The sequence below is a fragment of the Pipistrellus hanaki genome, assembly GCF_964339955.1.
Source record: "Pipistrellus hanaki genome assembly, chromosome: 2".
NCBI classification, from domain to species: domain Eukaryota; kingdom Metazoa; phylum Chordata; class Mammalia; order Chiroptera; family Vespertilionidae; genus Pipistrellus; species Pipistrellus hanaki.
Window position 1 is genome coordinate 55,370,091 of NC_140504.1, and position 25,860 is coordinate 55,395,950.

General features: G+C 37.6%; 1 protein-coding gene across 8 annotated transcripts in view; it reads left to right on the plus strand.

The window, feature by feature from the left end:
* The window catches only part of GSK3B (glycogen synthase kinase 3 beta), a 173,497-nt gene that overhangs the window by 141,713 nt on the left and 5,924 nt on the right, over positions 1 to 25,860 (plus strand). For 4 of the 8 annotated variants that reach the window (XM_084871680.1, XM_084871682.1, XM_084871683.1 and 1 more), the window contains 3 exons: positions 1,214 to 1,400; positions 12,271 to 12,369; positions 17,181 to 17,225. In XM_084871680.1, the coding sequence (XP_084727806.1) occupies positions 1,214 to 1,400; positions 12,271 to 12,369; positions 17,181 to 17,185 (291 nt within the window). In that variant the 3' untranslated portion in view covers positions 17,186 to 17,225. Of the gene's footprint in view, positions 1 to 1,213; positions 1,401 to 12,270; positions 12,370 to 17,180; positions 17,226 to 25,860 lie in introns of those variants that run through there. The other 4 variants (XM_084871677.1, XM_084871678.1, XM_084871679.1 and 1 more) reach the window with 1 other exon arrangement.

The window sequence follows — 25,860 nt, forward strand, 5'->3', positions numbered from 1 at the left end:
CCCACTGGTACAAGGACTGGTGCTCCAACCACTGAGCAATATTGGCCAGGGCACTTCTTCTTTTTATGTCTGTTAATTCCACCACTGCTACTACCACACTTTCTGTTTGAGTCTATGTTCTTCCTATTAAGAGAAATATGTTTCATTTTTTAGCACACTTTTTAAAATTTATTGATTTAGAGAGAAACAATCTGTTCCACTTATTGATGCAATTCATTGGTTCTTTCTTGTATGTGCCTTGAACCTCCAACCTTGGTGCTCAGGACAAAGCTCTAACCACCAACTGAGCTATCCCAGACAGGGCCAGTATTTACTTTTTTTTTTTTTTTAAGTTTCATTTTTCCCTTCTGTTTGTATTCTCTAACTGTCCATAATTTAAGATGAAGTATATTTTCATAGTTTTATGTATTGATTAGGGATTTTAAGACATGGGTAAGTAGAAAGCTTTCTATTCCTTTAAGTAAATTTATTTGCATTTTGCTTCAATTGACTTTTTCTGTGAGTTTATGGTTCTTAATGAAAACTCCATTTCTCTCTTCATGATTTAAAAAACCCTAGAGTATTCATACAATTGAAGGTAATCTGGCCATGTTCATGAGTAACAGCTACTTGAGAAAACAATTTTTGGAAATTTTGTCAAATTCTAGATATTCAGGAATTTCTTCAAATAATGATGGGTTCCATTTATTAACAAGATAATATAAAATCATTAACATTTATAGACTTAGAGTAAATAGCTTTTCTTTTTTAAGCCAGATTTAAAATGTGCTCTCTCCATTGTCAATAGTTGTTCCACTACAAATCACACAAAAGAGGCAAACTTTTTATCTACTATCACTGCAGTCAAAACTTTAAAAAAAAAAATTATATTCCTTTAAAGTTTTTTTTATATTATTTGCATTTTTGCCTCCAGAATTTACCTTTCTCTTGTACCTGTCTTATTTTGTGTGCATGTTAGATTGTTTTGCTTTATGACTAGCATATATAGATTTTTTTTTCCACTTCCAGTTTTTTCTCTGAGCTTTTCTCATATAGTCCTTAATTAGCAGTTCATCACAGTGCGGTAAATTATATGGAGTTAACTCTTTTCATTGTAGAAGGTTACTTTCACAAATGCAACCATGTTTTTGTATGTGGTGAGAATTCTCAGTAATCAGGATAAATTGCTAAGATTCTTAAACATTAATTGTTCTTTCCTTTTTTTGTACTGCAGGTTTTCCGACCCCGAACTCCACCAGAGGCAATTGCACTGTGTAGCCGTCTGTTGGAGTATACACCAACTGCCCGACTGACACCACTGGAAGCTTGTGCACATTCATTTTTTGATGAATTACGGGACCCAAATGTCAAACTACCAAATGGGCGAGACACCCCTGCACTCTTCAACTTCACCACTCAAGGTAATTTCAAACACTTAGCTCTTTCACCATTTCTGAGAAAGGGGTACATGGTTGTGAAGTGACACTCTTGATTAAAACCTGTAGGACAAAAGTGAACATTCTAAGTCTTATGCAGGTGGGAAAGAACCTTTTATTAGACCACTTATTAGACCACTACTTGTACGTTAGATAAAATTTTTCAAATAGGCTTAACTTCTCTAATTTTTAGCCGATTATAATAAATCTTGGCATATGAGAAGTTATAGAGATTTCACTAATATGATCTTCAGATTTGTATCTGAAACTTAGAACATGTGGCATTTCTTGCTTCCCACAGGTTTATATCAAGTTTTATAAACCTAGGAACAAACTGGTGGCTATATTATTTTAAAATTGAGATATCTTAAAAACGGGGAGAACTAGAGTGCCATAACTCTTTCTTAAAACTGATATAAGTGATATAGAGAAATTCCCATCCTCTCTATAGCTTGGCACCACTGCTGCTGCTGAGAAAACAAATATTCAAAGGAAAACTTGAGTATTAGCATGGCTGGCTGGTTTATAAAAGATTCAGGAATAAACACTTTCTTCACCACTTCTATGTTCTCTCTTTTCTCTTTGATTAAGTCCTTAAATGATTCATTTAATTAACCACACTGCCTCTAATATGTGATTTTCTTGAGAACTGAACATTAAGAGAGTACAATTTCCCATAGATAAAATAAGCAATAAATAAACCATTGATTGGTCTGCTGCTTAGTCAAGCAGGGAGCTTTCTATGATGAGGAAATAGATATATCTTTTTTATTGTTGCTGGTAAAATAGACTTGAATGATTCTGTTTTCTGTAATCTTAAGCTGTCAATGTTACATAACTACTAACAATGCTGATGTAGTCTTAAACTACATTCATAAAAGAAAAATGTTCACATATCTTGGGACAGTTAATTTAGACTTTAGGTCTGATTAGAAATCATATGGAATGTTGTTTTTGGTTCTGGCTATGCAATTTTAAGAAGAATGTTAATGAATGGCAGAATTGAATATAGAACCTGGAAAAATGAAGACTCAAGAGACTCCCAAAAGTTGCCTAAAAATACCTCAAAGATTGTTTTCTAAAGAATGCGTAGACATATTTTTTCTCCAGATTGCAAAATTGAAAATAGTTGCAGAAACTTAGAGCAGTCCACATTTGGGCTTACTATAAATATATCAGCCCCCGGCACAAATAAAGATTGAATAAAGCTATTAAGATTCAATGAAGTATTCAGTTGTTTAGCAGTAGAATAAGTTATTTTCAAAACATTGATCTCTGTATCAGGAGGAGAAAGCTGAATAATGTCAATAATGTAAATAAGATTACTTCGATTTGGCAGAAGGTTAGATTGGGACACTCTTCTTGACCTCTTATAGAGCAAAGTCATTCACCTCACTTCTTCTCATCACATTGTATCATCTTATATCATCACAAGAAGGATAAGTACAGTCCAATAAGCTATTTTGAGAGAGAGCTAGCACATGCACATTCATGTAACTTTTATTACTGTATGTTTTTTTATAATGGTTCTATTTTATTGTTAATCTCTTATTGTGTCTAATTTATAAAGTAAATCTTATCATAGGTATGTATGTATGTATGTATGTATGTATAGGAAAAAAACATAGTATATATAATGTAATATATATAAGGTTCAATACTATCCTTAATTTCAGGCATCCACTGAGGGGTCATAGAATGTATCCCCTTTGGATAAGGGGGACTGCTGTAATTACATTTGATTTATTAGTCACTTTCATATAAGTGGAGTCATTTTAATATGTTACTTTCTGAGTCTGGCTTCTTTTAGTAATGTAAACCTTGCCATATGAACAGAACTGTGAAGAGTAAACACTTGAGCCCAAACCGGTTCGGCTCAGTAGATAAGAATGTTAGCCTACGAACTAAAGGGTCCTGGGTTCTATTCCAATCACAGTCACATGCCCAGCCCAGGGGAGGGCGGCGTACAGAGGCAGCCGATTAATGATTTCTCTCTCATCTTTGATTTTCCTCTCTCTCCCTCTTCCTTCCTCTCTAAAATCAACAACAAAATATTTTTTTAAAACAAGTAAAAACTTGAGAAAAATACAGTATTGTGTTAAACTAAAGTAAAGCTTTAGAACAGTGCTAACTGCAATTAGTTGTTTGTTACAGTGCCATGAGAATGAGTTATTAGCCATAAATAGTAATTGGTATTACTTTCATATAATCAAAGACGTATTTCTGTGATCAACTAGAGCAGTGGTCAGCAAACTGAGGCTTGCTGACTAATGAGTTTGCCACTCTGTTGACTAATGAGTTTGCCGACCACTGCGTCGTAAGGCATTACCCTTACCCAGAAGTTTTGACTTCAGGTTAAAGACATTAGTACATTATAAAATCTTTTTAAAGTGTTTTTCCCTAAGGCAGTAATCGGCAAACTCATTAGTCAACAGAGCGGCAAACCATGCCTCGGGAGCCTCATGTGGCTCACAAGCCGCAGTCTGCCGACCACTGAGCTAGAAGGAGAAGAAAGATGATAGATAAGAGACAGAAAACGTTGAGAACCTTCTGACATCCTGGATCCTCAACTCGGGATCCAGGTTCTGGGCTTCAGTGTTCTAGGATCCTGGATTGACAGTATTATCTGCATCCAGACATTGGAAACCAGATCATACCTTTGGCACAACCCTTTTCCTCCAGTCATTGGATTCCAAAGTGGATATAACTGAATCAAACTTTAGAAAGTAGGTGGAGTCAGGAAATCCCAACAGGGATCAATATTTCTTTTTATTCACCAAAATATTTCTTTTTCCTCACCAATTCCTTGCTTGTTCCAAAGCTGGAATATATTGGGAAATAGGTTGTTTTGTATGTTTAAAGGTGTGTCTCCAATTAACCTCGCCACAAACATCCCCCCACCCCAGTTTTCTATCCAAATTGGTACGAAATTTTATCAACAAATTATTTTAACAACATGGTGGGTTTAGGACAGGACAGGGGTCGCCAGGGGTGGGTAAAATGATCAGTCATAAATATTAGTATGGTTTAATTTGAAGAGTTTACTACTCTACAACTTAGCTGGGTTACCTGAAAGAAAGGCAGCTTTATGGGGAGATAAGGAGGAAGAGTGGATTACTGGCTAGGCAAGAAGAATGGAGAACTGCTTAAATGAGAGTAAAAATAGGAAATTTGGAGCAGACAGAGGGCAACAAACTCATTCAGATGTAGATAGATGTCTTGGAGTCCAGGGCAAGGGTATCAGGATGTGAGAAAAGCAGATGGTGAAATAGAAAGAGACATCCAGAAAGTAAGTAAAAAAAGGACACTAAAAGAAAGAAAGAACCACAAAAGGATCAGAGAACGATTTTTAAGTGTAGGAATGTGTCACAGAATAGAAAGTGATGCAAACACCATTGAGAACAAGTTGGGGATAGGCAACTAAAGCGGGTGTTCTGGAAGCCCAGCTCATCAGAAGGCTATACTTTTTTCATTTGAAATCAGTAGACTACTTATTTACAAAACTTACGCAACTCATTATTTATGATAATTAACAGGTTCTATGATCTTTGTAGCAGTAATTTTAAATCAGTTTTCCTGTTATAAAAGAGCAATTCACATAAATATGATCAGTTCACCTCTTTGCCTGCCTTTCTATGTCCTAGGCATTTTCTTCTAGCCTGCCTTATTCTGACCCACATAGTAGGCACAATGTCTCAACCACCTGAAGTAATGAAGTACCTTCCAATATTGTTCTCAAGTTATTATAAGTCTTAATTTAGAACTTTTCGAGTTTTAGCATATCTTATTACATTTTCAATGGCAAGGATAAATTGACGAAGAATAGAAACTCTTTCAATCCTCACATGAGGACGCTTTCATTTATTTTAGAGTAAGGAAAGGAGAGAGAGAAATATCGATGTGAGAGAGAAACATATGTGCCCCCAACTTGTAATCAAACCTGCAACCTTCGGTGCATGGTACTATGCTCCAACCAACTGGGCCACACCAGCCAGGGCAATGTAGGAACTTGACTTTTATGTAGGATATGAATCAGATCATAAAGTGAAACTCATAAACTGCTCTAATTTGCACTGCCCCTCCATTTAAAAAAAAATTGTAAACCTTTCCTGTGGCTATCCCTGTTTTCTGTTGTGTTCTTTTGAGTGATGATGGCTATAAAAAGGGTTTGTTTGTTTTTTATAAGACAAAGAACTTGAGAAAATTTGGGGTATAAATAAATGGATTATTTTGTAAGTAAATGAGAAGTAGAGCTGTTCATACTTAAATTGATGTCAGAATTACTCTTTAATAATTTATAAGCAGTCCAGAAGAGCATATTTTCTAGATAAGCAAGCTGTACTCTTCTAGGTATTGAAATGCTAAATTGGTGAAAATGCACTACAGGAAGAGCTTGAGAAAATTCATGGGTGGCCTCAAATTGGTAGGTGGCAGGTTAAATAAGCAAGGCAACTTACCAAACTTGTGTTGGGTAACAAGACAAGTAGATCTCAGCACTCATCTGCCAAATCTTAAAAAGTTTTGTAGAGGCCTTACTAGGTTTAATCACATAGGAGGCCCATAACTGGGGTCAGTCATATCCTCAGTCCAAGTAATCTCAACACCACATTTCTATCTTCAGGCTGTATCTTCGGAACAGCTTCTGGGAGCAGGGAAAGCAAACAGTGCACATTCCAAAGCACAGGGGGAGGGCGGGGAGGAGCCTCTAGTTGTGTCCGGCTTGAAGGTCCAACATGTGACCATATCTTCTTGATGACTTCCCCAACAAGTATTCCATATGAAAAGAAGTAAGTCAGACCTAGCATTAGTTTCTAGTCTTTAACTAGTTGTAGACCTTGGCCAAGGCATTAGTGTAGAGTTTCCTCACTTAAAAAAAATGTATTAGTAGGAGTAAAGAATATTCAGGGACACTTCTAGCTCCAAAATTCTGATTATAAAAATGAATTGTCTCTACAAAAAGACAATGAAAATAAGAAATAAAGCTAAAAACATAGGCCATGCTAGGGTGAGATGTGTAAAGTCATGGTATAAATGGATATAGAAAAATACAGACTGATTCCCCCAAAATTCAAAATATTAGCAGTTTTATTTTTAAATGCTCAAAAATTATTAGTTGGATAGAAGAACTCATCTCATAGTAATGCTACGTTTATTCAACTTCATCAAGAATGGAATTCTGAGTATAAGAATTTTAGTTTGTAAAGCTTATCCTTGTAATCACCAGAATTTTTAAAATAACATTTGGCACATATAATTTCTAAAATATATTACTACTGTAAATGTAGTGAACTAAACACATCCATGCATTTTGGGGTGATTAGTGTAAGTTGTGATGCTCCCTCTTGGGCAGTTCTGAGGCAAAGCAGTTATGGGTTTTACAGATATCATTTTGTCCTCATGTGAAACGTCGCCAGTATCACCAAACAGCAGGAGTAAGAGTAAGCCTTGTGACTTGTATGCATGCACTGCATATTAGCAAAACCAGTGGACACAGATGTTGCGGGGTGGGGGGGAGGGAGGGACGACACGACACATGTGCTGGGGGGGAAAGCAGACTTATCTAATACCTTAAACAATGAAGAATTTAAATTTAAAAAAGAGTAATCCATTATTTGTTAACTATTTGTCTGATAATATAATTAGTATTTATTTTTCTGAATGAGTTGGGATATAGTCAGGATTTGTAAGTTGATCAGGGATTTCCTAGGCACTTTGAAATTCTTAGGGGAGGAGAAAAGCAGTTTTGAGGATGTTTCTTGTTTAACTAAAAAAAAAATAATAATAAAGTTCAGTAATGTGTGAAATCAAGGTGCATCATCCTAGCATTTGAATTACTGCTCAAAAAAGTACACAAATGAAATGAGCACACCATTGTTAAAATCATTTAAACCTGTGTGACTAAGGAGAGAAATAATAGCTTATGTAGACCATCACTGTCAGTTTTCATGTACATAAGAGTACTGATGCACACAAAGAAAGTCTGACTCTTTTAATGTTTCCTTTTTGGGGATCTGCAGGGTTGAGCTCCCTCAAAGCTAACGAAGGAAGAAGAGTCCCTTCTACCTTATGACTGGCATTTTATTACATCACTGTAAGAGCAGGTCTAGTTAACAAAGGAGTTATTTTATCTCTTTCCTCTGGCTAACACATTGATTGTGGCTCTCAAATTTACCTTCAGTTTTTAAACTACACAGTTTGAACAAACATATATGCCTACCCCACCCCCAACAAATAAGAAAGTTTCTTGCCTGCTTCTTTTATCATTAATTTTTGGAATCTTATATTTGGAAGAATAGACATTTTAGATTAAGGGAAACTTCAGGTCTTCTCAGATGACTAGGTGTGTTTGAGTTTATCCAGTTTGTCTTTTCGTGGAAATTTTTATTCTGTAGTTTGCAATATAAACAACAATGCAGCAAAATTTAGTTAAATAAATTTGTTAACCTTTTAGTTGATAGATATCTGTGTTGGTTGGTTTATTGATACCTATTTGAAAATCATTTTGCTTTTCTTTAAATTGTGCATCCATTAAATATTTGGTTATGGAACACATATTGGCTGATACATCATTAAAACATTCTTAATATTTCCTGATAAACTACTAAATTGCTTTTTGATGAATAATTTCATGGCATGAGCAATTGGTTGAAGAAATCCTTATGATAAATTAACTTTTCTACAAATTTCTGGAACTTGTTGACATGTTGTTTTGAATCATGTCTCTGAAGTAACAGTCTCTTATTCTTTCCAAGAATTCTGCCTCTTGTCCAAAGTTAGTTTCACTTTAATATTATGGACCTCTTTATTCCCTTAATTATCTTCCTGCTCTCAAGCCTAGCATATTTAGTAAATAAATACTAGCTTTTTTATTTTCAGTCTCTTCTACACTCTTATTCTCTCTATATTTAAGAATACATGCACTCTCCTGATCTTGAAAAGTTCAGTTGCTTTGCTATTTCTGTCCTCCAAAATGTCATCCTTTTACTGCAGTTTGAGTCTCAATTTCCTTACTAATGGACATAGATAGACAGATTGGGAATAGATAGTAATTGTGAGCAAAAAACAAATACAAGCATACTGGACTAGTTGTGAAATCCCCATAGATGCACCCACAAAAAGGACAAAATTGTAGTGTAGAAAAAGGACTATAACAAGAGTGCAAGGAGGCTTCTTCATTTGCACAGACAGAAGCTGTGACAGTGAACAAGCTCTCAGAAGTGGAAAAGAGCTGTAGATGGAAAGCGAGGGCCTTACGGAATGCCTGTGCTTAAGAAAGAGGACAGTGAGATAAAGGGTTTGGAGGGAGATAGAACTGTAAGTGATTGTCCAGTTTAGAATTTTTCACTTTTAAAATGTTTGACTCACAAAGATTTACAGAAATGTTCCCCATCCCACCCACCCAAAAAGTGCATTTACTGGCAACTGTAGGTTAAAAGCCAAGTCTTTTTTCATTATTTCGTGGATATTACTTACACTCTGTGTGTTTGGATGTGGCAAACCCTCCAGGATTTCATAGCTTCTCCTTTAACACACACACACACACACACACACACACACATAAATATATACTTTTTAAAAAAAAAAAAAAAATTTGATTTTAGAGAGAGGAAGGGATGGAGGGAGGGAGAGACAGACATACAGACAGATATCAATTGGTTACCTCCTGTACCCAACCAGACCAGGATTGAATTCACAACCTGGGTAGGTGTCCAGACCAGAATCTAAACCGCCACCTTTCTCTATGTGGGGACGATACTCCAACCAACTGAGCCACACTAACCAGGGCAGCTTCTCCCTTTTTGCCTCCTATTTTCTTTATTTTTTCCACTTTTCCCCTTCTTTCTTTTCATTAGCTACCACTCTTTTCCTACCAAAGACCAAATGACTGCTACCTAGGGGAAAAGGATTGCTTTTTTCAAGCCCTGTGCACATACCTTCCTCCTCCTCCTCCTCCTCCTCCTCCTCCTCCTCCTCCTCCTCCTCCCCCTCCCCCTCCTCCTCCTCCTCCTCCTCCTCCTCCTTCTCCTCCTCCTCCTCCCCCCCACCTCTCTCTCCCTCTCCCTCTCCCTCTCCCTCTCCCTCTCCCTCTCCCTCTCCCTCTCCCTCTCCCTCTCCCTCTCCCTCTCCCTCCTTCCCTCCCTCCCTCCCTCCCTCCCTCCCTCCCTCTCTCCCTCTCTCTCTCTCTCTCTCTCTCTCTCTCTCTCTCTCTCTCTCTCTCTCTCTCTCTCTGTGTGTGTGTGTGTGTGTGTCTCAAGTAGGCATACAGATACAAGAATGATAGGTGGTCTAGTAAAAGAGGGTAAACAAATGGGAGCAAATGGGCAGCATGGACCATGAGTAAAGTGACCACAAACCTTATAATGAGTTTATTTTAAAGATTCTCTTAAAAGCAGCTTTGTCCAAAAGTCGTACATTAAAATCCTTGGTCATATGTTCTTATTTTTAGATGTTGGGCATTTAGTCATAGAAATCTTTTAATTTGAAAGTGCCTGTATCCTGAATAGGTTGAATGCCTTTCTTGCCAACTTATTTGTCTAGATGTCTTTCTATTTTCTATTTCTGTTGATCAGACATAGACAGTTAACGTTTTCTCTCTATGTTTATCCTGGGATCTAACACACTGTTTCATGTTCAGTATTGTTCAATGGATAGATGGATTTTAAAGAAGCCTTTCTATTTTAGCGGATTTTTATCTTAATTGTGATGGTAAATCTGACTTTGTTTTAAGTTACTGAGAATACCACATTCTGTATTCATTTTTATTCCATTTTCATCCCAGCCGTGGCACCTAGGGTTTTCTTGCTTTGCTCTATGTATAAGATGGCAGTTAAAATTGAACTGACATGGAACAAAACAGCATAGGATTTTCCTGTTCCTTAGTAAGAACCAAAACAGCTATTAAAGTTGATTATGAGAAAACAGCATATCTTGGAACCTGATCATTAGGGCAGTGGTTTTCAACTGTCTTCTGAGGGAAGAAAGACAGTTATTTGATGAGCTGACCTAAGTTTTCTCATTTAAAGGGGAAAAAATAATAACTTTCTCAGTTGTAAGTTTTTCACCCTCTTATTTTTAATAAATCTTGGCATCAGCTTGTTTCTTGTTGAATCTCAGGTATCATTTAGTATCAAATTTAGAACAAAATTTAGTTAGATACCAAGTTGATTAAGTCAATATTAACGGGGCTTTGTACCAGAAAATATTTTTAATATACTGTTTAATACATTATTTCCTGCCCTAGCCGATTTTGCTCAGTGGTTAGAGTGTCAGTCCTCAGACTGAAGGGTCTCAAGTTTGATTCCAATCAAGGGCATGTACCTTGTTTGCAGACTCAATAGCCGGTGCAGGTCAGGATTCATGCAGGATGTAAGCAATTGATGTCTTTTTCACATCGATGTTTCTCTCTCTCTGTCTCTCCCCCTCCCTCCCTCTCTCTCTAAAAATTAATGGAAAAAATGTCCTCGGGTGAGGATTAACAAAAAGAACAAAAACATTGTTTCCCTTGCTACTTGCTGGAGGGAGTGATAAATGGCAACTGCTCAGAAGTTTCCTTTTGGGTTGATGAAAATGTTTTGAAACTAGATAGAGGTGAAGGTTGTACAAGATTGTGAATATACTAAATGTCGCTAAATTATACACTTTAAAATGGTTAATTTTTATGTGAATTTTATTTAAAAATAATTATTTCATAACTTTAAAAATTTCATACCGTACCTGTGAATTGTCAATGTGTATGCTGCAGCTCAAAGGATAACCTCCTTCCGAAGCTAGTATAGTCTTATAATTATTCCTTTAAATTGTGATATTTATTAAAGTGAAAATGAACACTCACTGGTTAAATGCTGGGAGACCAATCACATTACCTGAAGCTAACACCAGATACTTATATATACAAGCTCACCACCACTTCTTGCTGTCTATATCATTAGATTCAATATCATCTTTGAATTACTTCTTAAGGCTTATATACACAACTTGATTCTTTAAAGAAAGCTAGTCTGTATACAGTTGACAGAAATAAACTTTCCACATGCAGGTAAAAAGCCTATTCGGAACTTTTTTTTAAAAAAGTTTAGAATTTCTACTGAATTCATAGCAAAATAGAATTGAATAAAGACATTCTTACTTTTTAGTAAAAGCAGTGAAACTTCAAAGAAATGCTTATTAGCCCAGCCATTATGGCTCAAAGGTTGAGCATCAACCTATGAACCAGGAGGTCACGGTTTGATTCAGGTCAGGGCACATAACTGGGTTGCAGGCTCTATCCCCAGTAAGGGGTGTGCAGGAGGCAGCTGATCAATTATTCTCTATCATCATTGATGTTTCTGTCTCTCTTTTCCTCTCCCTTCCTCTCTGGAATCAATAAAAATATATTAAAAAAGAAATGCCTGTTAAATCTGTTTCCACCAATTTTTTGGATAACTGGTTCTTACCTGCCCTTGTCTTACAGACAATTGCGTGCATTGTTCTGTGTATGTAGTTGTGTGTTCAAACACATGAACTATAGTCACATTCTCTTTTTTCACCCTCAATTCCTTAGTCAGATATTATCAGTGTAGTTTGGGAAAATCTAGTATATTTAAGTTATTAAATGATGGAAATAGATCTTATTAACATGCTTAATCTCAGACTTTCTCCCAGATATCTTGAGTTCTCAGACATATTCTAATTTTAGCAGATAGTATCTTGGTTTCTCTGAAGCTCATTTAGTTTTGGATGTAGGTTTATTACATTTTTTTTTTTTTCCTGTTAAACTAATGTTTCACTGTAGTATCACATATTGTTACCAATAAAGTAGTTTCACATTCAAAGTTAAAAGTGAGCTCTAACCTATGTCTTCTTACTGTTTCTCTAGAACTGTCCAGTAATCCAACTCTAGCTACCATCCTTATTCCTCCTCATGCTCGGATTCAAGCAGCTGCTTCAACCCCAACAAATGCCACAGCAGCCTCAGGTGAGAACTTATAAATCTCTTCTATAAAAATATATTGTGTTTTTTTTAAGACATGATTACCTCCATTTTATTTCTTTTGATACATGTGAATATTTAATACCTTCTAAGTATCGACAGCACAGCCAAAAGAATAAATGTGAATAAAATAGTGCTCTATTTTCAAAAAGCACAAAAGAATCCCATAAATAACTTTTTATAGAAGGTGAAATACCTGATTATATTTAATTTTTTTGTTATTTTTAAAGTCATACTTTTCACATAATTTCTTGTTTGTATATCAAATGAGATGCTAATAGTAGAATCTGTACAAACATGTCATTGAAGATAATTCACTTTAGTTCCAACACCCTGAATATAAACTATATGAGTATACTAGAGAGGCAAAGTTTTAAGAAGTATAAAATATAGGTTGGTGAGTTTAATCATTTGCAGGACTAAACTGCAATCCAGGTACATTTAAGATTTAGATCAGAATGTGACGAGGTCTTCTATTAAAAAAAAAAAAAGCCCTCATGGTCTCCCAGGGTACAGCTTAGTGTACTGCCGGTCCTTTAGCCAATTAATGGTGTGGCCTGATTTAGTACAAATCACTGTCATTACAGATATGCTGAAAATACCCAACCCTTGTGTGAATTGAAGTTCTGAAGAATGGCTGGATGCTGTTTAAAATGAAGTTAGAAATATACTAGGTAGCATACTCAGGCTCAGAATTTGGCATCCCTTCTTTTCTTACAAAAAGCAGATGTCAGAAGCTGATTTTATTTTCATTAAATCATTTATTACATTGAATTAAGTTGGATCAGACCCATTTTTGCCCAAGGGCATTCATGCTGCAGGAGATAAAATCTTTTATTATTCCCTGTATTTAACTGTAAAGTCAGAATCCATCAGTTGTCTGACACAAAGTTGTTTGTTTTCGTCCAATATTAATCTTTTGAGACATTGTTAGTAAAGATTAAAAACATTTCATGCTAGTCCATGTCCTATCTTTATTCCAGAAGTCGGAAAATTTCTCTTTTTCACTTCTACTTCTATTAGCACATGCTACCTTGAGAAAGGCATTAAAATAAAACTTTATTAGTTTTAGTATATCTTTCTAGTTTTCTCATTTCTGTAAAATGAGTGGCAGTGCTCTCCTGGAGAAATTTTATGAAAACAAATATGTACTGAAATATGTTTCAAATTTTTTAAATGTAAAATACAGGGTTTAAGTATATATATATATATATATATATATATATATATATATATATATATGACCTATTTGTTTAAAATGAAGATAGATTGCTTAGATGAATTATTAATAACTTACCAAATCACAGGTTAGGTTATATTGATTGTTCAAAACCTGAAATATACCCTAACCCTGAACTAAATGCATTTGCTTGGTGAGTTAGTTTCCAGAGTTTTATCAGAATTACTTTAGACTATGAATAAAAATAAGAATTATGATTGGAAAGTTTTAAATAATTTTAAATGATTTCAGAGAGGAAAAGAGAGGGAGAGAGAGATAGAAACATCAATGATGACAGAATTATTGGTTGGCTGCCTCCTGCAAGCCCCCTGTTGGGGATTAAGCCCACAACCCATGCATGTTCCCTTGGCCGGAAATAACAGTAGTAAACTAAGTGCTGGAGTTTCTAGTGTGCTTGGAACCTTCAGTCCATAGGCTGACGCTCTATCTACTGAGCCAAATCGGCTAGGGCTAAGTGATCTTCTTAATGTGAGATACTAAACTAAGGTTTTTAGGCAGTTTGCCTAGTAGGAGTGAAAGGTTATTTCTACATTTGATGCAGGTTATAGTAGTTACCCAAAAAATATTTTCATTGCTTTATGTGCATGCATACACACACACAGACACACACATATATTCTTATAGTTACTGAAGTCAGATTTCCACATAAATATGAAAACTGCACTGGGCGGTGATCCTTAAAGTTTACTTCAAAGTTGAAGTAAGCCGAGACCGGTTTGGCTCAATGGATAGAGCGTCGGCTTGGGGACTGAAGGGTCCCGGGTTCGATTCCGGTCAAGGGCATGTACCTTGGTTGCGGGCATATCCCCAGTAGGGGGTGTGCAAGAGGCAGCTGATCGATGACTCTCTCTCATCGATGTTTCTAACTCTCTCTCTCCTTTCCTCTCTGTACAAAATCAATAAAATATATTTTAAAAAAAAAAACAAAAAAAACAAAGTTGAAGTAAATCAGGGGATGGGGAACTTAACAGAGGAATAGTAGGCTGAGACAGAGCTAAAATTAGTTTAGAAAAATGCATGCCTTGAATAGCTTAATAGTTACCAAAGAGGATTTCAGATATTGCTCTGAGCTTCCTTGTGGCTAAAGTAAATAAATGTTATCTGTTAAAATTTTCCACTGTTCATTAGATTAAAAGTACACTTGTGGCTTAGGAGAAGCAAAGGGTTTCTGGCCCTGCTGTGAAAAGTATTTCTTCTGCCTCAGGGCCTTGGATTTGGTATTGTAAGAGATATAATAAATGAAGTTCTCATAATCATTTCAACAATAAATGTAATAGTGAGTTTCATGTGGATACTTCTAAGTATCTCTCTTGTAAGCTAAAGGAATAACACTACAGTATAGTTAAAGGAAAATAGTTTCTTTGGGGCCAAAGTAGTGAGGGTCGCCAAGTATGTTATCAAATATATCTCAGGAAATGCTGGTCTAGATGAATGGATTGACTGTATGATGTGAACAGCTGCCTGTATTTAAATAAATATATATGTATGCTTATATATTTTTTAAATTAAGAATTTGATGGTGTGAATTATATTTTTTAATAAGACCTTAAAATATACATGCTCTCTGTTGCCTCCCTTAGCTTCAGTTTCTTTAGCCATAAAACAGGAATAGTAACTACCCACTGCATAGAGTTCTGAGAAGTAAGGTACAAAATGTACAGAGTCCGCAGCTTGTGTTTTATTCAAGGTCCAAGTAGTGGCTACAGGTGAATTGATTAAGACCCATTGAAAAGCATTGCTGTGTATAACAAGAACCATTAAAGTTCATACTTTTTAGTTCACTGATTCCACTGTAAGGATTTATCTTCAGGATACATCTACGTGTACAGAGATAGCAATCTATAATAATAAAAGCATAATATGCTAATTAGACTGGTGTCCTTCCAGACAAAGCTGGGATTGCGAGAGAAGTCTGGGTCCCGGGTGCCAGAGGGTGGCCTACTCTTGCACAAATATTCATGCATCGGGCCTCTAGTAACCACATAATAACAGAAAGGAGAGCCAGTCTGATTTGAATGCTCAGCAGTAGGAAATCATTTTAATACATTATGAATCTCCATTTTTATTAGCTTAGTGGAAATAAATACTCAATTTATGTGGAGAAAATCTTTAAGTACCATGTTGATAATTCCCTAAATGTGTGCTTACATGTGGATAGGGACTAGATAGAAATATACAAAAAAAAAAAAGTTATGTTAAATTGGTAGATGTAGATTTTTTTTTCTCTCTCAAAAACTTTTGCATTCTTTTTAAATTGTTAAAATACCTCAGTTTCTGGGAGCATTATAGTTTATCATGGCTCTGACATGACAAACTCTTACATTACTAGTCTCAATCTATAAAGTATAATTTCTTATTTTGATACGTGTGTGTGTGTGTGTGTGTGTGTGTGTGTGTGTGTGAGTATGTTCTGATTTTCTCCACACCCCCAACAGATCCTCCCATTCACTCCATTTGAGAGACCATTCATCTAAATTATTTGGGTAACAAAGCTTGAGAAATCGTAGCTTTAATAATCAGAGATCACCTGATCTAATTCTAGAATAGTTAAATGTGAGATGTGGTAGGGAATTTTAACTACAGCAGTTTTTTTTGTTTGTTTTGTTTATTTTTTCTCTCTTCATTTGTTTTGTATATCAGTCTGCAGAACAATGGTTCTTTAATTAAAACTAATTTGAAAATCTCTCATACCTACTAAGAACTAGTTGTCTATTTCATGCTTATGTATATTCAGTAATTGGAAGCTCATTACTGGAAGAAGGAGCACATACCATCTTTATATCACTCTGTTAGGAAGTTTATCCTTTTTTCACCCTGAAATTTGTTCCCCTATACCTTCTTCTACTCAGTGATTCTACTTTGGGGTTACAGAGAACCAACCTATTCATTTAAAAAATCCTTCAAATTTTAGTAATGGCTAACATGCCCTTCATACTAACGAGGTTTTTAAAACTAACCCTGCTCTAAAGTGTCAGGGTGTTAGGTTTTCTATACAGTTGTATATCACCTGCACATTTTCATAAACACATCAACTTCTTGTCTATATTCAAGCAACTAATAAAATCTATCAAACAGGACAAGGCAAGGCTTTCTAGAGGTTTTTTTGGTGTTTTTTTTCCCCCCCTTTGTTGAAATTACTGATAAAATAACTTAAATGGGACCAGGCAAGGCTTACTAAAGAGTATTCTTCTGGTGGTCTTTGGGTGATTGTTTAATCCTCTTGTTTGCTAAGCTTCAGACCAACCTTACAAAATATAGGGGAACAAATATATAATAATGTTACTTAAAACTTTGTGAAATGCTTTGCTGTTGTCAATAAAACATTCAGATTTCTTCTGTCAAAAAGGTATAACTGTCAAAGATGAAAATAAAACTTTTTTAAAACGGGGAAATTTCTAGCGCCTAAATGTTTACAAACTGCATTTCTGTAGTCCATGTTAAGAATTTGTTTCTTGGACTATAGTCTCTGTGTTTAATGGCATTGACATGTGTAAATTGCCCTCAACTTCCTCGGGCTGCATTTTGTTTATTAGGATTTTTGTTATATCCTTTTCAGGTTGAAAACCCTTCTAACAGAAAAGGGAATCATGATAGGAGTTGGACAAGGTCTGTCTTCTCTGTCTTTTTACCTGGTCAGGGTATTTAACTTTTCTTGATCTTACTTTGAAAACCTTTTGCTGTTACCTTATTTAAACCAAACCTGGCCTATTCTTACCGGTTCATATTGTTATTTTTTTATTCTTCCTTGCATATGTGTCCTCCTTCTTAAAGTTATATATTTTTTAATATGAGCTCATATGAGAAAACCCTTTAAGCTGGTTTATTTGATTCTTTTCCCTCTACTTTGCATTGATATTATTTGCAATTGCTTGGTCAGAAATATTTTTTCTAATTTTCTCTTTGTTGTCAGTTATTAGCCTCTTGAAGACTCTAGCTACAAAATCATACTTGATAGTTTTCTGAACTTTTTGAAATTAATTTTGCTAAAGTCATGGTTCACATTTAGCCAGAGCCAGAGGTCCTATCTCCTTAATTATTATAGTTGTTTTTACCCCAGAATTTCTTTCACCTATATCATCTGCCAGTTCTTTCTAGTTGGACAGCATTAAACTCAGAACAATTTTTTTTTGTTTCCACTGCTATTGAGAGATGAAATGTTAAATTAAGTCAATGTATTAAATTCTCATTTAAACAAATGACAATTACCATTTCTTCTCCCACTCCCCAAGTACTGTTTCTGTGCCACTTTCATACATGCACTGGGACAGCTGTATCTATATCCTGTCTAGTTGTGGAATCTGCAGTATATGCCCTCAGGTGTTCCTCTTCCTAACCCTGTCCTTTCTGTTCCCTTTACCTTAACCTAAATGTATGTGAAGTTTCATTAAAGTATACAGCTTTAAAAAGAAAATGAAAGAAAGAAAAAACCATGGGTTTTTCTCTATTAATTACATAATATAGTTATTTTAGGGGTTGGGGAGTCTCCCATATTCTCACTTCCACAGGTAATCAAAGATAACTTTATTTTATATTTTAGTCTGTATATGAATGGACAGAGAGATATGCTTTTTTAAATGGGCTTATGCTCTTAGGGTATAGGAGTATATGATTGTATTGTATTGTATTCTAAATATGTATCATAACTTATTTAACTTATTCTTGGACAGTTGGGTTGTATCCCAGTTTCTAGAAGTAGAATTGCTGAGTCAAAAATGTATGAAGACTCTGATACATATTGTCAAGCTTCCTTCCAGAAAGCTTGTAGCAGTTTACACTGCCCATTGGCAGTGCACATTTTTTCCATTTCCTTAACATTAGCCATCTCAGAGTTAGGATATGGGGAATAGGGTACACATGCTTATTTTTAGGTGTTACCAACTTAGTAGCCAAAGAACATGGTTCTGCTTTTTAGGTCCAGTATTTTACCCATTTCTTTCTTTGGCTCTGTGTTTGAAATAAGACCCATGCACATATGCCAGTTTGACCAATTCACTGACACCAATGAGGTTGTATCTATCCTGTGTCAAGGTTTCAAGTTCACTTGGTGAGTTAATACACAGAGTGAGGCAAAAGTAGGTTTACAGTTCTGAGTATATTAAACACTGAGTTTATTCTTATACTAGAGGCCCAGTGCACAGATTTGTGCACCGGTGGGGTCCCTCGGCCTGGCCTGTAGGGATTGGGCCGAAACTGGCTCTCCGACATCCCCGGAGGGGTCCCGGATTGCGAGAGGGCGGTTCTCAGGTGATGTGCCCCATAATTGGGCTCCCTCCTATTTGGTTCTGGTGCGTCACCTGAGAACCACAGCACCTACTTTCAGCATCTGTCCCCTGGTGGTTATTGCACGTCATAATTACTGGTCAAATGGTTAAGCTTTTATACATATAATTTATTAATTATTGTACTATTTTCCATACAAACAACTGTAAACCTACTTTGGCCCCCACAGTGTATAAATACTTAAAGTCAAGCCTGTTTAGTCATTATTTCACTACGTTTTTATGCAAAATATGTTCTGTCTTATTAAGTCAAAATTTTTGCCTGTTTTTCTCCCCTACCTCAAAAATAATATAAAATCTTTTTGAGTTGGTGAGTGTCCTATCAGACCATTCAGGTGTTCAAGTGCTCTTTAGTTCCTTGCCTGAAATCACCTAGTTAAATTCATGTGCCTTTTCTTATTCTTTATTCCTAAATTGTAGGTGTTTTGTTGTGTTGTTTGTTTTAACTTAAAAGATGGAAATGTTTCCTGTGTCTTCATGGCCTTTCAATTCCCTATTTTGAACAACGAAGCCTCTTAATTAAAATGTGCTCAGAGCTCATCTGCCCCTGAGCTCAGAGCAACTAAGACCTCTCTGCTGCTAGCAAATCAAATATAAGCAGTCTTGTGGACAAGCCCTCCAGGTTTGCTGGTGTGTGGCTGGCTCACTGATGTCTGAATTTCAGTTCTATTTTTGAAATGACTAAAGCACCTTGGTGTCTTGTGCCGCACCTTTTCCTCGGAATGATATGAAAAGAGGAGTGATGATGCTTTGCTGAGGAGGAACCCCCTCTTCTCCCCAATTGTTACCCAGGCAAAATTGTCAAAATCATAGTTATGATATAAATATAACGGTAATATTAGGGTACATCTTTTATTCTCTGTAATGTTCTTGCTGCTGGGCCAGACGATGAACACTTACTTGTATCAACTAGAAGTCTTTAACTTTTATAGACCCATAGCTCTAGAATACTGGTGCATAGTGGCACAGCTTTTGGAACCCAGTTTCTATGTTTACTTTCTGTCCTTTCCTCCCAACCTGTTTTCTTGTTTTCTATTCTTATTTAAAACCTTTAACTACAATTTATAAGTGTGTTCTTTCGTTTACTCTTTCCTCTCCATTTGCACATTTGGTCAGACTCATTTGGAGGGACAGGACTTGCTGATGTGTGGGGCAGGGGGGAGGGGGAGTGAAGAATCTAAGTAAGAACTTCAGGATTGCGGCCTGGGCAACTGGGTGGGCCAGTTTCCTGAGTATTGGGACAGCTGCCTGTCAGATCCAGGGCTCAGTTATCCAGGGACTCTTACAGATCTCTGAGAATCAGGGAAGAAACTGGGTCCTCTCCTAGAAAATTGTTTATGTATCATATGGAATTTTGCATGTAAAAATTTACTCTAGAACAAAACCACATCCTCATGGACTCTGTTGGGAACCTGATACCTTAGGGCTTCACATTGGTTTTACTGTGGGATTGCCCAAGTTGTCATTTTTACCTCTGAATTTACACAGACTACAATTGGTTTTAGTAAATGCATGCACAAATTCCCCTTGTCACGTCCTACATAATAAAAAGCTAACATGCAAATGACTGAATGGTGGAATCACCCGTCACTATGATAAGCGCTGACCACCAGGGGGCAGACACTCAATGCAGGAGCTGCCCCCTAGTGGTCAGTGTGCTCCCACAGGGGGAGTGCCGCTCAGCCAGAAGCCAGGCTCATCGCTGACAAGCACAGCAGCAGTGGTGGGAGCCTCTTCCGGCCTCCATGGCAATGCTAAGGATGTCTGACTAACAGCTGAGGCCCATTAAGCCATCAGTCAGACACCCTCCCAGGGCTCCCGGACTGCTAGAGGGTGCAGACCAGGCCGAGGGGACCCCCCCCCCCCGCCCTCCGCCACGTGCACGAATTTCGTGTACCGGGTCTCTAGTCTAGTATAAAATCCATGGAACCATTAGCTTTTCTTAGGGTTAGGGAAAAAACAGTTGATCATATGCTGCAGTCTTTCTATGTTGTATAGTTTTTTAGGAGCATTCCTGATTTTGTAGAGGGACTTGGTCAGTGGTGTTCTCATGGGCTTGTGAGCATAAACCCTAACTGGCATTTAAGTTCTTTGACAAATACGTATGTGTTGGTTATCTGTTGCTACATACCAAGATACCCTAGTAAAATTTAGCAGCTTAAAACAAGAGTAAACATTACCCCCACATACTTTCTGTGGGTCAGGAATTCAGAAGCAGCCTAACTGCTGGATGGTTCTAGGTCAGGGTCTCTAGAGGTTGTAGTCAGACTATCTGCCAGGGCTGCAAACATCTGAAGACTTGCCTGGGGCTAGAAGATATCCTTGCAGGATGGCTTATTCCTGTGGTTGGTGAGTCCCTGCTGGCTGTATGCAGGAGGCCTCAGTCCCTCACCAGGAGTACCTCTCCATAGTGCTTCTTGAGTGTCTCACATAGTGCAGCTGGCTTCTCCAGACCAAGCAATCCAAGGAGGAGGACAAGGAGGAAGCCACACCTAATTTCTGAAATGATTGACAAGCCAATGCTACTCACTGGGGGAGGAGACTACATTAGGGCATAGACACCAAAATTCATGACTTATTAGGACCATCTTGAAAGCTGGCTACCACAATGTGTAAGAATGATCTTAAACTTTCCTTCCCAAAGCTCATTATTCTCTCTGTCCCCCCTCAAGGCCGTTGGTTGGTTGGTTGGTTGGTTGGTTGGTTTGTACTGCGGGAGTATCAGAAGGGTGGTAATGGGCATTGGTTTCTAGGAAGTGAGGAAGTCAGTGAACTGTCAATTCTTTCCAAAACACTTGTATATCTGTACACCCCACACAGACTTTGAAAATTAGAAAATAAAATAACTATACCTTTAATTCTTAACATAAATTCACTGATCTGTTTTAGTGTAGTAACCCTTTTAGATAATAAAAGTAGGCTTTAGAAATCACAGTGGATCGTGTAAGGGGGAATGAAATTAAGTTATTTTCTCCCTTTACTAGGAAATCTTTTCTGCTGCTCCCTACTACCCATAAAAAGTCATCACATCCTCTTATTCTGTGCTCAGCTCTCCCATTTGTTGGCCCTCCAATGTAAGGCATATAACTTAATCTCTTTGTGCTTCCATTTTGCCATTGCAAAATGGGGGCAACATTTTTTACCTATTTCTTGGGGTTGCTGTGTGGGCTAAATGACATTCCTGCAGTGTGTACTTATTGCAATGTTTGGCAGATTTGGTAAGCACTCATATATTAACTGCTGCCACTTATTATGGTGTGATGGTGGATATTGAAGTCACACTAAACTATTTTAGATGCCTGTTCTACCTTTCCATGTATTAAACAATTACTATAAGCCAGGTACTATGCTAAGCATTTCATAGACCTTATTTTGTAAGTAGGTAGTATTATTGCCCTTTTTCAGGTGAGGAAATTGAGGGGTAGAGAAATTTAAGTAACTTGTTTCAAAATTGCACAGCTATTAAGTTGTACAACTAGATCTCATATTAAATAAATGTTTGTAGAATTGGACTAGGTTTAAGAAAGACTATCAGTGTGAATATCAGAAGAGCATTTCTTAAGACTCAAAACTAGTAACTGTACACTCAGTGTTTGGTGATTCACAGTGGGATTGGGTATCTTGGGATGAAAAGATCTTAGCTCACCCTGTAAACCATAATGCCGAGTGGTGTAACTATCAGTACGAATGTAAAGGGAGCAAATGCTGCTTACTGTTTAATGCTTCAGAAGAAAAGTTATAGAATCACCATATGTATTCAAATCAAGTGACAGTTTATCAGAATTTTAAATTAATGAGCATTACTGTAATAAAGGGGCCATATTAATTTAAATTTGTAAAATAAGTTTGCAGAATTGACAGTGGGAACAAAATAAGTATGTACCCAGAAGAATTTACAAAATGTAGTTTTGTTCAGTCAGAAAGCCAAGTGGTGTGTTGGAGCTATCATTGAGTTCATAGGACTTCACTTTTTATTTTGTTTTGCTTTTCTCCTCCCTGTACTTTGTCTTCCTTGGGACAGGAGACTTCTTTTCCTCAACAAAGACATGTATAATTTGATTTTTAATCATTAGATAAAAGGGTTTGGGTGTAGGTGTATTTTAATATATTTTTATTTATTTCCAAGAGGAAAAGAGAGAAAGAGATAGAAACATCAATGACGAGAGAGAATCATTGATCAGCTGCCTCCTGCACACCCCCTATTGGGAATGTGGAGCCCGAAACCCGGGCATGTTCCCTGACTAGGAATCAACTGGGAACCTCCTGGCCATACCACTGAGCCATACCAGCTGGGCTTTTTTGTTTTGTTTTTTACTAATGATTATAGTGCTATGACTTAGGTATCAAAGATATTTATAATTAAAATAATTATCTGTTAAAATTTTACTCATCAAATTATTTGGAAACTAGAGGCCTGGTGCACAAAATTTGTGCACTGGGGGAAGGGGTGATGGTGTCCCTCAGCCCAGCCTGCCTTCTCTCCAATCTGGGATCCCTCTCACAATCCAGGACTGCTGGCTCCCAACTGCTCGCCTGCCTACCTTCCTGATTGCCCCTAACCACTTCTGCCTGCCAGCCTGATCACCCACTAACCACTCCCATGATTGATGTCTAACTGCTCTCTTGCCAGTTTGTTTGCCTCCAATTTCCCTCCTCTGCCAGCCTGGTTACCCCTAACTGCCCTCATCTGCAGGGTTGATCGCCTCCAACTTCCCTCCCCTGCTTGCCTGGTCCCTCTCAACTGCCCTCCCCTGATGGCCATCTTGTGTCCACATAGGGGCAGGATCTTTGACCACATGGGGGCAGCAATCTTGTGTGTTGGAGTTATGGTCAATCTGCATATTACTCTTTTATTAGATAGGATAGAGGCCCGGTGCACGGGTGGGGGCCGGCTGGTTTGTCCTGAAGGGTGTCCCGGATTAGGGTGGGGGTTTCCTTGGGGCATAGGGTGGCCTGAGCGAGGGGCCTGTGGTGGTTTGCAGGTGAACCACGCCCCTGGCAACCCAAGTGGAGGCCCTGGTATCTGAAATTTATTTACCTTCTACAACTGAAACTTTGTAGCCTTGAGTGGAGGCATAGGCCGGCAAGGGCAGGCCGTTGCCTGGGAAACCCAAGCCTCCCTCCTGTTCTCTGTGGCTGTAGCCATCTTGGTTAGTTTTATTTACTTGCTCTGATTGGCTGGTGGGTGTGGCTTGTACTAGTAGCAGAGTGATGGTTAATTTGCATATTACTCTTATTACAATAGGTAGGATAATTCAAAGAAAAAATAAGAGATCATAAATTACAAATCTATTTTCAAATTTTATTGTTTGGAATTCATTTTTGGTTGTGTGCCCACTTAAAAGGCTTGTGCTTTTTATTCTCATGCAAGCAGCCTCTGGCTTCATCCAAGGAGGGTGGGACTCGTGTGGGGAATGTCTTAAGCTCACAGGTAGTATCCACTGAAAGAACATTGGCTGATGAATAGCAAATTATGATTTTGCCAAAGAGCAAATTACTAATGTAATGGGCTGGATGGCAAATAATTAAGTCTTCGTGGGTGTTGGCTAATGCTGATGGCTGCCCTGGCCAGAGCTGCCAGCAGTGCTGGTACGTGTGCTGATGTCGTGATGGAGCCGATAAATTCCCGGTGATTAGTGAGTCCCTTAAGTCCTGGGGAAGATCAGAACGTGACAGTTTTACCTGTCATGTTCACAAACTGACAAGGGAGAGAAGTGTTGTCTGATGATGATCCTGCAGAGGTACTGAGTTGTCATACAAAGCACACGAGATGCACAGTGAGCTTGGCTTTGTGAGAAACATTATTAACTCTGAAACAGCTCTGTGGCCTTTCAGCTTTCTTTGGACTATTGTTTAATGCAGACTGTGCCTACATTATGAAAATGGGTGTTTTTCTGGGAAAGGCTCAGAGGAACCTGTGGCCTGGACAAGAATTGTTGTTCTGTTATTATTGATGCACAGAATTTGTATGATCATTGAGAGTAAAACTCCTGCTAAGCAAGGCACGTTATGGTTTACAGGAAAACCAGGAGTCATGAGTGAAGTAGTAGACCTGGGCACTAACTAACTTTTAGAAGAAAGGCTGTTTGCCTGCCTTTGGAGAATAGGTTCTGTGCCATTTACCCTCTCCTGCACCCATCCTGGCGCCATGCCCGTGAGTTCATATGAATCCGTGCCGTCTGCTAAGGCCTGGTAACAAGAGGAGAAGCATTTCTTCCCCAAAGTCTGATTTAAATGTATAGAGGGCTGATTGTTTTGAGGACAGAAAAATCAAGAATTTAGGAAAGAAGTATAGTTTTCAGAGTGGCCATTAAACTTATAAAGTGAACAGCTAATTTTTAAGAATTCCTGTGTGTCCTTGGGGTCTTTTGTTTCTCACTCTAATTTTAAAAATTCAAAGTAGAAAAGTCAGAAGACCAAATGTTGCTTTCGCCATGACCTTGTTTACAGTATTCATCACAGGATATAGGAGAACTATAGTTTCTATAGAGAGAAAACGTCTGGGTATCATCAGCCTTGACGGCCAAGGGAGGTGTGACTTCTAGGGAGATGGCTCTTGAAAGTTGTCCATCGCAATCAAGCCACCTCTCCTGTTCTCAGGGCTTACCGTGAAGTGCTTGGGAGATATTCGCAGTCATGTGTGAGATGACAGGGATGCAACTTAATTAAACTAGTCACCCAAATAGCAGTGTATGCCTACCGGAGACTGAGAGCCAATCTGGACACAAATGCCTGCTTAAACGCTAATGGATATCATAAAATAATGGGCCTTTAAAAGAGGGAAGCAGGGGTTAAAGTTATGATGTTACACATATTTCCAAAGCATTAGGCAAAGTGAGGTTAGTGCCAAGATAGTTACTACAAGATACTTTATTGAATTAAGTGAATTGGTGGCTGTTTCTTTTTCTGCTAGTTGTCTATCTTCCACGTCTATGAATAACGACGATGGCCTGTACT